Source organism: Chelonoidis abingdonii, chromosome 4 (assembly GCF_003597395.2).
Source record: "Chelonoidis abingdonii isolate Lonesome George chromosome 4, CheloAbing_2.0, whole genome shotgun sequence".
NCBI lineage: Eukaryota > Metazoa > Chordata > Testudines > Testudinidae > Chelonoidis > Chelonoidis abingdonii.
The window spans coordinates 122,785,994-122,802,631 of record NC_133772.1 but is presented as its reverse complement, the minus strand read 5'-3'; the positions used below and the strand labels follow the sequence as shown (position 1 = coordinate 122,802,631).

Sequence of the window (16,638 nt, the reverse complement as noted above, 5' to 3'; positions counted from 1 at the left end):
CCTTGATCAGTGTAGGCTGAATCAGTACTGGGGTGCACTTGGTCTGCACCTAAAGTGAAATCTTCCCACATTGGACTGTCACCATGCTACACCAATGGTGGGGATACTAGTGAAGACTTGCCATTGACTGGTTTTACCTCTGGATTATCTAACCCTGCTCAGAGTTGGACACCTGGTGTAAAGCTGCTGGTAATAAATCTATACTAGTGCCAGTCAAGCTGCAGAAACACGAGGGCAGTGATAAGAGAGTTTCTGAAAAGCTCCATACAGACAAGGCCTTGATGACCTCTGTCAGGATATTAACATAGAGCTGGTTTGGTCAAACTCTGGGATTGACATGGGCTGTCTTTTGAAAATAAATCTTGAAGCCGGCCATAAAAGTCTCAACTAGAGCCAAGATCCAAAGGCAAAGGATGAGGTATAAAGAGAGGGGGTTGTAAAATTTTTTTTTTTTTTTAAATCCATAAATGTTTTCACAGAAGAGAAAATAATTATAGAATCATAGGGTTAGAAGAGACTTCAGTGGTCATCTAATCTAACCCCTAATACCTCAGGTTTACATGAGAAACTATCCCCCACATTCAGGATCTTCCATTCACCATGTGGACGCTGAACGCTCAGTATTTAAAATGTCCTGTAGCTGAATGAGAGAAATAAACAAGGTTAATTCAACTCCATTACTGCCCCTGGTGATGAACAGTAAAGAGCAGCTTTTTGTCTGGCAGACAGGTACTCCTCTGTGAGGCAGCTCACTGGGCTGGAATTTGGAACAGGCTGTAATGTGACCCCTGAGGGAGAGGGATGAGCCTGAAAGAGAAATAACTTGGCAAGAGTCAATACATTTGGTGCTGCTCTCTTTCTTTTGTTTTGTTTTTACTGTTTACTGTGGCTGCAAAGTAACTATCCTTGGTCTGCTTTCACCTCTCTTGAAATGAGAATTTCTAGTGCCTGATTGGATGAATGCAGTAGAAGTCTGTTTGTTCACTGTACCTTTGTAATGTACTTCTCTATCCTCTGTTTGGCTGCTTTTATAACACTGCTTATAACAGAGTTTTTCCATGAGTCACAACAGAGCAAGAGCATGCTTTGGAAGTGAAAATCTGCTGTCCCATCTCCAGCAATGGTTGCATACCATTGTCACATAGAGCTGTGCTAAGTCAAGACGCTGGTCATTTCCACTTCACTGAGCCAGATTCCTATATAGTCTACCCCAGTTTATACAAACGTAAACCTTGACAGAGGACACCAGTTGCAGAAAATTCACCTGAGAACAACTTATTACAGTGCAAAGTGACCATAACCTGCCTTATATCAGGGTGGCAGTATGGGACTAGTGTTATCTGAGAAATGGGCAGCCATGACTTGGAAGGGGCACTCAACCCCCTCATCCATGCCTGTCTCCTTTAGACATTAGGGAAATTGTTCCACCATGCCAGCAGGGTCAGGAGAGATGTCACTATAAAGCTAGGTATCCTCAGCACAGAGGAGACACCACTGTGCTTTCTCACTCCCTTCCTCACCGCCCTTGATGAACAAATCAGGAGGTGAAATAGAATGCTGCAGAGCAGGGCAAATAAACCTCTGTGCTACCCTCTGGGATTTCTCATTAGCAAATGAGCCAGAACCATTTGAGCAACCACTACAAAAGGCTACAATACTTCAACAACACTCCACTGGCACGTGTCATGATCACATTGTCTGCCTCCTATATCTAATATTTGAGGGTTGATATAAGTAGTCAATTCCCCTTCTTTCTTGTTTTTGGCTGCCTCTTTATGCTCTGCACAGATGCTTTGGGACCTGCCCCTAGTAATTGATTCTGAATGGTGTGTTGGAGTAAATGGTGCAGCACTGTCTGGGAACCCTCCCTTTAGGTTTCCTTCACCCCAGAGAAATCCTTGCTTTGTACCAGTTGATTAGGATGTACAGAGTGATCACAATTCTTACAACTTGCATTTCAATTCAGTCAAAAATATAATTGTGCAGCCTCCCTGTAGGCTTATAGACTAGCCTGCTTTCACTCACTTACTATAGATTTCTTTTGAACTCAACTAAAAAATATATATTGAAGAAGTCTTGTTTTCTGATGATGCATTTTTATCTACTGAGAAATCTTGTGCTAAAGGAATAAAATTTTGTAGGCAAAGCCCAGAAGATGCTTGTTCATCTCTTGTAGGTACAATAGTTTAGTAAAACACAAGGCAGAACTGGAAGAATTGGAAATTGTTCTAAAAACCGAGAGAGAGGTTCTGCAGCAAGAAAGGAGAACAAATACAATAACCACTGGAGAAAATCAAAAGATGAGAGAAGAACTGGACAGGTATGGCTGCTTAGAACTGTGTTTTGCATATATTAGTAAAAATTCAATCCTATGCAATATAGACTTGCTCTAATCCACTGTTGTGGTAACATAAGGCTCCTGGAAGCCTTCATCAGTGTGTCTAGTCATAACAGAATTTCTGTTCCCTAATAGCTCTGTTTTGTTAATCTGCTCATGTTTGCTTAATCACTGGTAGATAATCAGCTTTCTAATAACTGTAAATGGGCTGTTAGTCAGTGATTCAGATGTAGTCTGTTGCTGTGACTTGGACTCATTCCAGATAGGCTGGGGTTATGGTTTTTGTTTGCATGTGTATCTGTTTTATAAAGGGTCTACTGACCAAATTCTGTGCTGACTTCTGGCCATTGCAATCTTATGAAAATCCCTGGGATTGCATGGGGCATAAATCAATGTGGAATTTGCCCCAGGGTGGGGAACAGGAGGAACATGTCTTCCAATTGTTGAGGGTGCTTTGTATTCAGTGTCAGCTGAAATTGCTACCCAAATACCCAATACTGTCTCCCTTACATTTGTGACTATATTATTTCTGATTTGTTCAAGATGTGCTCTGGTGCCAGGAGTTAAAGCTACGATGTTCCTTATTTTAAGTTGTAATAACCTGTCCAGACTAGCAACTCTGTCAAGGCTTAAGTACAAGAACTAAACATGGTTTAAAAGTGGACTCAGTGGTTTGTATAATCACTGGGCACATTTTAAACCATGCTGGAACCCACTGAGCAGGTTTAGACAAGACGGTGGTAAAAATGTTTCAGGCTGGTAGCACTACAGTTGTTGCTACAACTAGTGAACCTGCAATGTTCAGGCAGGTTCATGGGGAAATTTTTAGTAGTAGCTTGGTGTAAGCAAGACCTGAAGCTTTATGTCTACATCATAAATTGAACCATGTTTAAAAATCAAACGTTCTTTGAGTCTGCTGAAGATACACCCTTATGCTGTTCTCATGGACTGCAGGTTACTGCACTACTGCTGTGCAAGCCAGGGTTCTCTGAGCTTGCTCTTTTCAACCATAGGTCATTTTCCTATGTGGACAGGGCTTGGGAATAGTGTCCCAAAATTGCAGAGGGTTTGGAGAGAAGTAGGTTTGTTTGCTTTATTTGTCAACAGAGTCAGAATTCATTTTTGGCATCCAGGAATAGTAGATATTTTTAGCATTATTACTGACTTAAAAAAAAAACCAAGTTGTCTAATTTACTGAAGTATTGCAATGTCTATGACATACAGTGCACAATAACACTTACATTTCATGCATCAAGAAAATAAATTCCAATAGATAGTTTTTACCTGTGCCCAGTGGGGCTGTTTTTACATCAGAATGCTTTTAGATGTATTTTTATCGTGGAAACTTGTCCTATCCTAAATGGTTAAGTACCAAAGAAGAGTAGTAAGTGTTATGCTCTGTATTCTTTTCCTTTCAATTATTTTGTAGAGATGGAACATTTTGTAACACTATCAGTGCTGTAGCAAACATGTAAGCTACAATCAAATAAAGATACATTTAAAAATTGGCCTTGACAAATTCAGTTTAGATTTGACAACTGTGGCTCAGCATACTGGTATTGTGGCTTTCAGTTGTTGATTATTATTTGCAAGCTTCCTGGTTTCTTCATTTTCAGGGTAAATTTCTTGCATAGCCAGCTAAAGGCAGAGTATGAGGGGCTGCATGCACACACTAAGGAGCTGAAAACCTCATTGAATAATTCTCAGCTGGAGCTGAACCGCTGGCAGGCTCGTTATGATGAACTGAAGGAGCAGCACCAGTCCATGGATATCTCCCTGACCAAGCTTGATAACCACTGTGAAGTGAGTATCTAGCAGCAGGACATTTTCCCAGCCTTTCCAAAGGGGCCATCTCCCTCTATGTTAAAAGGCCATTTGTGCCCTAGTCCTTTGGAAATTGTTGACCTTGAGCTCTAAGCAACAGAAGAAAATCACCTTCGGTTAAGTTTTCAGTTGAAATGGAATCCGGACTTGCAGCTTAGCTGCCTCTCTTGCCGCGCATTTGTGTTATTACTTGCGAGGCAGGCACATTAAAGAGGTGATGTGCTGTCCGTAGGGAAGAAGATTTGGTTACACAATTCTTAGTATCAGGACATTTGCACTGTAGATGTTGCTCCTTGGGGAGTATGTATGGTATGGACTGGGACAAGACAGGAGAAAAAGGCTTTCAGAGGGAGTTAAACCCAGAGGCAGGAATTATTTGGAAGATGAGGAATCATCTGAGCTCCTGTACCAGCTACCCCTCTACCACCTTCCTGTCCTGCTTGCCCTTGCAGTTGAGGACCATGGCTTGAGGACTAGTGTTTTGTCCTTAACCCGATGACTATATTGAGTTCTTCCACATCATTGAAACAGTGACAGCCAGCATGAAGGAACAGATAAGACCAAGAGTATTTGCCTGTGGTAAAAGTTGTACATGGTTTATTTACCAAAATATGAGGGAGGGGGAGAAATCCAGTTACCCCTTGGCCTTTTTGGCTTTGAATGAGTTCTAAACCTACTGGCTAAAGATTCACTTCTGTTGAGTTGAATTTGCTACACATCTTTTTAGGGCACAATCCTACAAAATACTGAGCACCCTCAGCTCCCCTTGCTTAAGTGGAAGCTGAGGGTGTCCAGTGATGCTCAAAAGATACTCACACACTGCGGTGCTGGACTTTTGGGTAGCAGGAGGGCAATATTAGCAAGACACAGCTGGAGAGAGGAAAGTACAGGATATTGGGAAGCAGAATGATCTTGTAGGTAAGGCACTGAACTGAGATTTGGGACACTGGATTCAGTTCCGGCTGTGATATACAGTCACTGTGTGACCCTGGCCATGTCACTTCATCTCTGTTTCGGTTCCCCATCTATAAAATGGCTATACACCACTCCCCTACTCCAAAGAGGACTTGTGAGGACAAATTACCACAAGATATGGGCTCAATTCAGGAATCACTGAAGGAAATTCTTTGCCGTGTGTTATGCAGGTCGAATTAAGTGATTATAATGGGCCCTTCTGGCCTTAAAAATCTCTGGCTCTGTACCCAGGTAATTCTGTACTCGTGCTAGTGTATTATATTACATTCAGAGTGAAGTCAAGTGCAAAAGGAAAATTCACCTCTTATTCTGTTGACTAGCTGCTTACCCGTCTAAAGGGAAATCTGGAAGAAGAGAACCATCATCTCCTGAGCCAGATCCAGATGCTGAGTCAGCAGAACCAAATGCTACTGGAGCAAAACATGGAGAACAAGGAACAGTATCATGAAGAGCAGAAGCAATACATGTAAGAGACTAGAAATATTGACTTTTGACAACTAGAAGTAATCTGGTAGGCAAGAAAAGAAATGGTGAGTGTAGAAAATGGAAACGGTTACATATCAGAAGCAGAAAGACCAAGAGAACTGGTGGGCCCGCTGGATTCCCCAGATTAGTAAAGGACCATTTAAGGAGAATAAAGACTTTGCAGAGAAGCTATATCTTTCCATGCCTTCACCACAGAGGATTCTGAGGAGATACCTACCCTAGACCAGGGATAGTCAATAGTTGGGCCGCAGGCCAACTCCCGACGAGCAAACACTTTTGAATGGACCATAAAATCTGGAGTATGGACCTAGACTATACGTAGTCTGAGAAATTTGGACTTTGTCAAAAAATAATTGACTACCCCTGCCCTAGACCAACTCTTTTCAAGTAATAAAGATGAGGCACTGTGAGATGTTGAGGGTAGAAAACTGGAGGAGCTGAAATAAATAAATAACAGACAATAAAAGAGCAGCATCCGAGAGCTCTGAAGGAACGTAAGAATGAAGCAGTTGACCTGCTAACAAAAACCTGCAGCCTCTCATTAAAATAAGTACAATACTGGAGGAGTGGCAGATGATAGGTGTTCTAGGCACTAAACATGAGATGCCACCAATATTTAAGATCATTTTAGTGATTTTTGTTACCATAAATATTCAACACAATATTCTTTTAAAGGACACAGAGTCTCTAAGGGTCCAAGTTCTTCATCCACTTTCACAATCTCATTTTTAAATAGGCTGATTCACTGAAGTATGGCACTGTTTCCTTCTTTTTTACATCTACAGACAATCTAATCTTCACAGGGATATGTGGGCTCTCCCTGTACTACAATGAGGATGAACAAAATACATGCTTGTTCCTACCTAGGGTAGATCCTTGGATTTACAGACCGAGGAGCTAGGAGTGATCCTGGGAATAACTAATTGAGTTTTACTTCAGTAGCAGGAAAAATGATTGAAACTGTGTTTGTAAATGAAACACCTGGATGAACATATGGCAGAGACAAACCAGCCCTGCTTCTGAAACAAAAAATTGTGCCTGTAGATTTGCTAGCATGTTAGTTAAATGGTAGCTAAAAGAACTGAGAGAAATAATTTAGCATTGTAGCATGACTCTCTGGAAACATTGGCGTCATTCAAAATACAAGGCATTTTGGTTTCCTACTTCCTATCTTCTCTTTATTGAGACCATAACTGATGAGCCTTCTATCTATGACAGCTGTATCAAACTGACGTGTCAGTAAGGTTAAGGTGTGTTTGCATTTTGTTTTCCCAGATTGTTAATGAATAAGATCGCTAGGGTTAAATTACTTCTGCTGCCTGAATGCACTGGATAAGAACGCTTTTTGATCTGTAAAGATCTAACCTGTAGGATGACCTTTTTCTTCTCCTGGTGATTGTTGGCCTTGCCCTTCCATTTTGTAACCGTTGTGAAATCCAAGCAAGTCCTTCAAGATCTACCTTTTTTATTTTTTTATTTTCACAGTGATAAATTAAATACATTAAGGAGACACAAAGAAAAACTGGAAGAGAAGATAATGGATCAGTACAAGTTTTATGATCCTGCTCCAAAAAAGTAAGTTCCCTTCCATTTCAGTGCCACTGTTGCAATACAGAATTGAGAACAAAAAGGGCTCTTCATAGCCAGAGAGGACCGAAACCCTGTGACTCCCTGTCAGGAGATGTGACAAAGAGGGCAACTGGTGTGTCTGGTCATCACTACGCTCTCCTCGTCTCAGCCCAGAAGCCTCTTGCTTTAATTGGGATTCTCCTTGATGGAAGCCTGTTTGTTGTCCCCCACACGCTCCCATTGAACAGCCACACAAAAGTTAACTGACTCAAGCGGCAATCCTGCTTTAGCATGTGCTAACATAGACCCCTGTGCACGTGCAGAGTCCCAGTAACTTCATATCAGGATTTGAGTCACTATAAGCTTCTACAGGGAGCCATTTTGCCCTGAGGAATACCTTCTTCTTCCTCCTCCTCCAGGAGTCAGTTTCAAGCAGCAGAACTCATCACAGGGAGGGAGCCGGGGGGCAGGGACAGAACAGTGCCTCCATTGGTACTTTAATGCTTTCCTGAATCAGGCCCTGAGTTACGTTTATTAAGTAAAATCTCAGATTCTTCTGTTTAAAAGACCAATCTCTGAACCTGCTTCCTGGTAGTAGAGGAGAGAGAGAGAGAAATTATCGTATTTTAGTAATGGGAGAGGCAGAGGTATTACAGTGATGAGGGCCATATAAGATCCTGGTATCCAAAGGATGCTGAATTGCTGATCAGGCTGGGGTCGTTTAATCTGTTTGTGAAAGTCTCACAATATAATCTGTCAGCTTTTGTTTCAAATGCTGTGCTCAAATTCGAGCTGGGGCATCTGATCTGAGGAGCAGCTAGGCAATGAATGGGCACTAATCTGGGCTGTCAGACTAGTGGGATGGTTTAATCAACAAAGCCACCTCTGTCTGTTTTTGGAACTGCATCTTCCTGTTGACACTGAATTGGCATCGCAGAGAATGTGACCCAGACAATGATTAAGCAGCAGCGCTGCTCCCAGAGCTGCTCTTTCAGTGGGGAATAAGCAGTCCAAAAAGAGGAATAGGCCTTTAAAAAAATCATTTAAACAACAAAGTCATGTGAACCCCAACATAAATGTCTGACACATCCAGTGCACAGGAGAATCCATACTAATGGTTAGAAGCCTTGATTTCACAACTTTACAGGCTGTTCATGTAGCAAGACCTCCCACCTTATTAAAATGTTTCATGTGGGTCCCTGTATATGGTTTTGCTTCTAACAATAGGACAGTCCCCTTATTCAGGTCACTAGCTCTGGAGAAATATTTCCCTAGACTGATGCTGACCTTGAAGGAGGAGAACCAGCCATTTTCATTTTGTGAAATCATTCCCTGACCATGTGTTTAATGATAAGATCAACACATCTCACGCTCTGGGGACCCTGCACCATGCCTTAGTTTCAGCATAATTTAAAAATGCAGGAGAGGGGAAGCTGTGGCACAGTTCTAGATTTCAAGGAAAAAAATTTCAAGTATTTTATGATCTTCCGTTATCAAAATGTGCCTCTAACAGGAAAAACCACTGGATTGGAGCCAGAGCTTTAGTCAAACTGATCAAGCCAAAGAAAGAGACTACAAAGGAGCGATTGATATCATCGGTGGAGAGTCCTCCATGGCACTCTGAATCCACAGAGACAGCATCCTCACCATCTGCTTCTCAGATATTCAAGCATCAGCAGGAGAGTCTGGATAACACCTCTCTGGGGTCAAACTCTATGGAAGAGAAAGTGAGCCACAATGGAGCTTCAAACAAAGGTATGTGTCTGACTTAGAGAGGTAGTTAATGAAACAGAAGTCACACACTAGTCATTTTATTTGTTGGGAAGGTTTAATAGGCATGATTCTTATATAATATATTATGTCACCATGTGTTATATCCTTTTAATATTAAACCAGTATTTATATTTATTAGTTTTCCTTATCTGTGACCTGTTTTTCAGCTTCACATTTCCCTGCATATGTGGCATGTTAGTTAATAAGATGATGGGCAAAATCAAGTTAGCTTGCAAAACGAAAATAAAGTTCATCTGTGAAACTATGCAATTCACTAGCGTTTTCTGTTGTTAAAGTTACTGATGTGGTATTGTCTATCACCAGCAGAGGGCACTCTCAGAAAATAAATCCAAGAAGAGTAAAATAATGTTAATTTCTAATAAATGCCTATTATTCGTGGAGACAATGGAGTGTTTCCATTTGTAGTCAGTTTAAGAGTTTCCTAATGCAAAGTTATAACAAGTGATTTCTGTGATGTTGCAAGAATGTGATATAAAAGGTATATAATTTTGTGCATGTATATGTAGTGTAGCGTGTTGGTTTTGTGTGCAGTTGGGAGAATTATTTTGTACAATAATCGGATGTTCTCAATAATGCAGAATTTTAATGGAACCCCCACAAAATTAATGAATTATTAACTTTGCAAAAAAAAACAAAAAAACCCTCCAGCCTTCACTGCTGCTACTGAGATCGCTCAGATCTGCTTCCCTTTAACTTTTTCTCCTCTAAGAATATTTTTCAAGGAACAACTTTAATGGTCTCAACACCTTATACTCATGGTTTCATGCTGGATGTGAGGGAAGAATGGAGGGCTCCATTATTAGAAATGGCAGATTAGAGAAGTCTTTAATTGTTTTCATTCCTCTTCTCCCCCTCCCCCCAATTCTGTATGGCCTGTGATCAATATACAATGAAAAGGCATATTTAAAATCATCTGTATCTCAGCACTGTGTAATTCCAGAAAATGTGAAATGCAATCTGTGTGTATTCAAAGCTCCCGCTGACCTAAGGGAAAGTTTGAGATGAGCAAGAAATGTAGAGTCAGGCCCCTTCAGAGTGCCAGGGACTCCGTGAAGTCCTCTGATCCCTGTTACTACTGATTTTACATGGAAGGTGTTCAGATCCTGCAGTGGTGGATGTCTGTATAAAACCCTAAGTAATCTGTATACGGTACCACTAAGTAATGTTTCGATGTACATGAATTATATCAAGTGTGTATATATAATATGTTATAATACATTTTATATCATGGATGACATTATTGGCAGTTTTAGGTAGAGGTTGCTCATGTGCACTGTATTAACTAATCACGAATCTGATTCCCAAAACGTTATTTAGTGTTAGTTTAGTCTTTTTCATGTTTCACTGGATTGTGTTGTCACTTAGCTGTTTTAAGACATTTTAGTTATATTTCTATTTTTTGTTCACTATTTTTCTTCTTCTTCTTTTTGGAATTCCTGGGTGATAACAATTTAGCTGCTCAACGCAAAAAGATTGCCTTTTTGAGAAGCAAAAGCAAGGACAAAGAAAAGTCTCCTAAGTCTCCATCGAATCATCAGTCTCTCACTAATCGTCTGCGATTCTGGTCTTCTTCCGACATCCCATCTTCTCCTAATGAACCTCTTTCTTTCTCGGAAATGGGAGATTTCTAACACCTTGTCTTTATTTTCATACATTTCTCAAGTTTAAAACAAAAAACCCACATGCTTAAATGAACACACACATTGCTACAAACACTCAGCATGTCCTTAAAATAAACTAAGTACAAGCACAGATTAGTGAATGTGGACTTAGTTTTTTCAGTAGAAGATGAATCATTATTGCACACTATGGATCATTTCTTCAATGCAGTACACTCTTAGGGGACCTCATGACATACAGTATGCTTACGTATACTAGCTGTGGTGCACATTATAAGTAAGTGAAGTTGCTGTGCGCTTCATTGTCTTCTTGCAATCACAGACTTGCATCATGTCCAGCTGAAATGTGGAAATTGCTTTTGCTTATGCTTCCTACAATGTATTATCACTACTAAAATACGAAGCTAATATATGAGCACGCTCAAATCTTGGAGATTTTTCCAGTGCTCTGTGCAGCTAAATTTAAGATGGCCAACTTATTACAATTTCTCTGTGCTTCCAGGCAGTCTAAATCTGGAAATATAGTGGCACTCATTAGCAATGCTACTCTCCAATTGTCTCAACATTTGCATTCTAAACAGCCATTTTTAGAAGGTTTATAAGTTGGGGGGTAAGATCTGAGCCTCTGAGAATTTGACTTCTGAGAATGTTTTTATGTCAGAAAAGGTGATCTGATCTCTTTTGCCCAAACTCCTTACCATCTAATAGTCATTGCTATTTGGTAGCTTGTGAAACAAACTCATGGTCACAATCCACTTCCATATCACAGTTGGTGCCCTTGTGGTCATCCTCAGCAGAGAGGCCAAACTCCTCTTTCTCTCCTAGAGGTGATTCCTCCATATCAGAGCTGAGCACACTGGCATAGCAACATAGAGAAGTCTGCACTGTCACTACCTTTCTTTGCATTAATAGAGAGTCTCCAGGGCTATTAATTCAGCATCTTTGAAAGGCACTAAATTAATTTTTCTAAGGCAATTTGAAATATTGACTAGCATGGCAAGTTTTAGCCCATAACAATTTTTATGGCTGTGCTATAAACGTATAAAATTGTGGGAGAGAGTGAAAATGGTGCAGACCCCATGCTGTAGTAGCACACACAGACTACCTCTGCTATACAAGACATTTTTTGAGAGAGAAACTTTCAGAAACAGCATAACCCAATAGTACCCTAGTCCACCTTCTCTAACACATTTTTGTTGCTGCCCTGTGCCTTTGAACTAACCGGTTTTGTTTTGTCCCTGCCAGCTGTTTATTTTGACCACCTTGCTCTGCTTTGTTTTCAGTATCTAATTACCATTAATTAACCTCACTTCAGAAAAATTTAGGAAACCAGAATCTTGCTTCTCATCAAGGCTGTTTTCTAAAATGAAGGCTTTACATTTCGCTCTGTTTTATTTGAGCCTTGAAATGTGTATCAGCTGTGTTAATTTGGGGGTTTTAATACATTTCACCTCATCACTGGAAAAAAGCCTTTCTGTCCATCTAGGTGTGTTCAGTATTTTAGCAGGCAGTATTTGTTGTTATCCAAAAATCCTGTTTAAGAAATCAGTGCATTGAAGGAGGAGAGTTTAAACCCTCTGGAGAGTCTGAGCTCTTACCACAGCAGAATTCTGTATGGACAGAGATTATATCTTCTCATGAATCCTGTTAGGTGATTTTAAAGTCAGGAACCTTTGTTTTGAATATGGCTTTGACTTGTCAATATATCAAAGGTTTATTCCCTTTTATTACTGAAGCAAGTGCTTATAAAATGTACCTTAAGGCATTTCGTGTCCCATTTATTTTTTCTGCTTTCATGTCTTTGCTCCCATGTCTGTCCTCTTCCTTTCACAATATGTGTTGCATGTGTAAAAACAATATGTGTAAGCTCCCTAGTGTGCAGACATATATGATTGCAAAACTGGTTACAGAAATCTCTTCCCCAAGAGTGAACTGGTTCTTGAAAAGCTTGCAAAACTGGTGCCTCTGTTGTGCGTTTTTGTGTGTGCCTGCTTGTTGTGTCTCTGTGAAAGTGGATAGATACATGTTTGATTATGTTGTCCTCTATTGCCTCCTTTATTTACCTCTTTCTCCCCTACTCAGCATTAACGGATCTAAAACAAAACCGAATTTCCCAACGTGGAGGCAGCAATGATCATGTTGAAAATTCAGCAGACTCTGCTACTAAGCACTGCATGGAGCTGGGTTCCCGAACTTACTCTACCTCAGCCATCCATTTGACCGCTTCAAGTTCTACTCCCACTTCCAGGCACCAAAGCAAACCCAAAGGTGTGTTGTGTAAGCTTGTATTTAGCGTATTTACAGCTAGACCAACTCCCAGTACTTGGAGCCCCCACTTCACTGTAATGTGACCCCCCCCCCCATCATAACAGATACTGCAAGGTACATAATAGGCTTTCTGCAATTACAGAAGCTCAGCACATGCTATAACTAGAGCCTGCAAATCCATGGATATCCGCTTCATATCTGTGAATAGCCACATCCCCGGATGCAGATATCCACGGACCATTTTTGTGGATAGTGGATCATATGCGGATACAACCGCGCAGGGGTCTACTCACTAGCGGCACCTGCCCCACAGTATCCAAATTGGCTAGCCCGAGGGGCAGCGTGCGCCTGGGACCAGCTGCCAGTGGCTGGGATTGGGTGGCAGTCCAGAGTCAGGGCGCTCCAGCATCTGCTCGCAGCGCCGCTTCCTGTCCAGCAGCTCAGGTCCCTCAGGCAGTACTAGCATCTCCACCATGACTCATCCTGACAGCACTGGCTGTGCTCCTGGCCCACTGGCTCCTGGGCAGCGGGGCCTGCTCCTGGCCACAGGGATTGGAGCAGGCATGGCCCCAGCTCCTCACCCCTTCTCCCCACTGTGATGCAACATGGACTGCTGCTGCCATCACTTGGAAACCCCCAGGAACAGCATGCAATGTGATGCCCCTTCCTCCCAGCCCCTTCTCCTCAAGACCCCGGCCCGGCCCTGCCCTTCCCTTTACCCCCAGTCCCCATCCTTGTGCGACTTCCACCCTGCAAGAACCCAACCCCCCGCTCGCTCATCTCCGCTCCCTCTCCCACCCTCCCCATCGCTAGTCCTTGCAAGACGGCTTGCTGCTGCGAGTGCAAATGCGGATACACATAGAAGATGGCTAGTGAATCGTGAGTTGGATGCACGTTGATTCTGGTGGATGAGGATTGGATGCGGATCCACATTTTTGTATCCACACAGGGCTCTAGCTGTAACACAGTGGTCCCCTTGATAAGTTATAGGTAGGGCCCTACCAAATTCACAGCCATGGAAAACGCATTACAGACCATGAAATCTGGTCTTTTGTGTACTTTTACCCTATACCAGGGGTAGGCAACCTATGGCACGTGTGCGGCCTTCGGCACGTGGGCTGATTTTCAGTGCCACTCACACTACCCGGGTCCTGGCCACAGGTCCAGTGCGCTCTGCATTTTAATTTAATTTTAAATGAAGCTTCTTAAACATTTTGAAAACTTTATTTACTTTACATACAACAATAGTTTAGTTCTATATTATATTATATAGAAAGAGACCTTCTAAAAACATTAAAATGTATGACTGGCGTGCGAAACCTTAAATTCAAGTGACTAAATGAAGACTCAGCACAGCACTTCTGAAAGGTTGCTGATCCCTGCCCTATACTATACAGATTCCGCAGGAGAGACCAGCATTTCTCAAACTGGGGGTCCTTACCCAAAGAGAATTGCAAGGGGATTGCAAGGTTATTTTAGGGGGGATCATGGTATTGCCACCCGTAAATTCTGGGCTGCCTTCAGAGGTGGACGGCCAGAGAGTGCTGACTGTGGGCCGGGTGCCCAGCTCTGAAGGCAGTGCCCCGCCAGCAGCAGCGCAGAAGTAATATCATACCATGCCACCCTTACTTCTGCACTGCTGCTGGTGGCCGTGCTGCCTTCAGAACTGGGGTCCTGGCCAGCAGCCGCCGCTCCTCAGCTGCCCAGCCGCTGAAGGCAGCACCACTGCCAGCTGAAGCACAGAAATAAGAGTAGCAGAAGCGCAACCCCACAACAATAATCTTACAAACTCCCCTCCACACTCCTTTTTTGGTCAGGATCCCTACAGTTACAACACCGTGAAATAGCTGAAATCATGGAATCCTATGACTGAGAAATTGACCAAAACAGACTGTGAATTTGGTAGGGCCCTAGTTATAGGGCTTCTTTAGACCAGCAAAGCTACCATGTGGGAGGTTGCGTTACAATGCACTAGTCCTTCCCTCTAACTCAGCTTTACTGTGGGCCCGTTGGTTCAAAATGGTGGCCAAAGAGATGGATACTTCTCCATGTAACCTTTATAAAGTCACTCAACAGGCTCTACTACTTATACTGTAATGGTCTGTTTGAGGCAAATCTGTGGGATTGACCTTCCTAAACTTAATGGTACCTACCAAATCTTATATTCTTTCCAGGATATAATTCAGAGGATAATCTTTGTGACCAATCCACTGAGGTAGAGTTTTCAAGAAACAGGCAAAATGGTAAGTTTATGGAATGTAAGATTACACTAACCCTGGATATTGGGGCCTGCTTCATAATGTCTAAACAAACCCTCATAGGCCATTATAGTTAAACTTGGATTTTAAAATGATCTGAAATTATTTATTATTAATTTCTTTGGGATTTTGGATCCAAATGTTTTATTTTTATTTTAAGATTTTTAAAAAAAATTAATTATTTCCCAGTGAAACTTTGAGGGGAAAAAAAAAAAAGAAGAAGAAATTCCTAATCAAGACAAACAGATCTGCTTCAGCTTCAGCATGTTCAGTGTATGCAATACAGGTGCATGCCCTGATTTTTCAGATCAATATTTACATATAAGAGGAAGGGAAGGAATCACCCGTAGTAGATTTCTTCCGGGGTGGTAGCAGCAGCACTGCATAATAAGTGCCTTTCTGGAGGATTTTGAATTTGCAAAAGCTGGGACAGTCAGCACTAAAAATTCACTAGCTCGCCTCTAAAAAGAACTTGAAAATAGAGGAGAAGTTTAAAATAAAACTGCTTGTTTCATAGTTGGACCAATAAAAACTACCTTAGTATATCAAACATAACATCACATTAGCCCTTTTCATCATAAAAAATTTTCTTTCTGGCAAACCTAATTACTGTAGAAGCAAACTGAAGAATACATTTCTCTGCACAAAATGATAGTAAGAAAATGAGATGTTCTTAAACACCTGACAGAGGAGGAGCAGGGTTGATTTGTGTTGTGTCCAGGCTTTCTCACTTGATGTACATCACATTCTGGTAAAATTTTCAAAAGTGCCAAAGTCATATTTTCAAAAGTCACATCCTAAGTCTCACTGAAAGTCAATGGAACTTAGGCTCTTAAGTCACACAGGCACTTTTGAAAACGTTACGTTTTGTCCAGACCTTGTTATGTGCTCATGAACTTAATATTCCTCTTTCTTTACAGTTTCCAAGCTAAATAGTTTAGAGAGCAGTCGAAATGCATCCAGCAGTAGTTCACCTGTCAACTTGAAAGGTAAGATACTTTCAGAGCTGAGATGCCTTCTGACGAACAGGAAATGAAATTGAATTGCATGCAAAGCATTTTCTTTTCTTTCCAGTTGGGCTTGAACAAATAACATGGTTTTGTAACCTGAGCAGGGGCCTGGCTACCACAGAGACTTGAAACAGTGTTAGCAAAAATGATTTTTTAAAGCATGATCATGACTAACGGGGCATGAATTCTAGGACAGAGAGAGAGACCATTTCTTCTGCCACATCAAAGGCATCATTTTGGGTTATTTTGATAGATGAAAGTCCAGACTTAAACTCTCTTTGTATCTACAAGCAGTTCTCCAGCATTCTCACTCTGTGCACAACTTCGTAAGATTACATGCTTTTTGGGCCCCACAATACAAGAAGGATTTGAAAAGATTGGAAAGAGTCCAGCGGAGGGTAACAAGAATGATTAGGGGGCTGGGGCACATGATTTAGGAGGCGAGGCTGAGAGAACTGGGGTTATTTAGTCTGCAGAAGAGAAGAATGAGAGGGGGA

At 41.6% G+C, this 16,638-nt stretch overlaps 1 protein-coding gene across 1 annotated transcript in view; it reads left to right on the top strand.

Annotated features, from left to right (window-relative positions):
* The window catches only part of CCDC88C (coiled-coil domain containing 88C), a 143,351-nt gene that overhangs the window by 119,906 nt on the left and 6,807 nt on the right, over nt 1-16,638 (top strand). The window contains exons 21-28 of the mRNA XM_075065860.1: nt 2,177-2,320; nt 3,955-4,141; nt 5,458-5,603; nt 7,109-7,198; nt 8,706-8,947; nt 12,688-12,873; nt 15,048-15,116; nt 16,052-16,120. Of these exons, the coding sequence (XP_074921961.1) occupies nt 2,177-2,320; nt 3,955-4,141; nt 5,458-5,603; nt 7,109-7,198; nt 8,706-8,947; nt 12,688-12,873; nt 15,048-15,116; nt 16,052-16,120 (1,133 nt within the window). The remainder of the gene's footprint in view (nt 1-2,176; nt 2,321-3,954; nt 4,142-5,457; nt 5,604-7,108; nt 7,199-8,705; nt 8,948-12,687; nt 12,874-15,047; nt 15,117-16,051; nt 16,121-16,638) is intronic.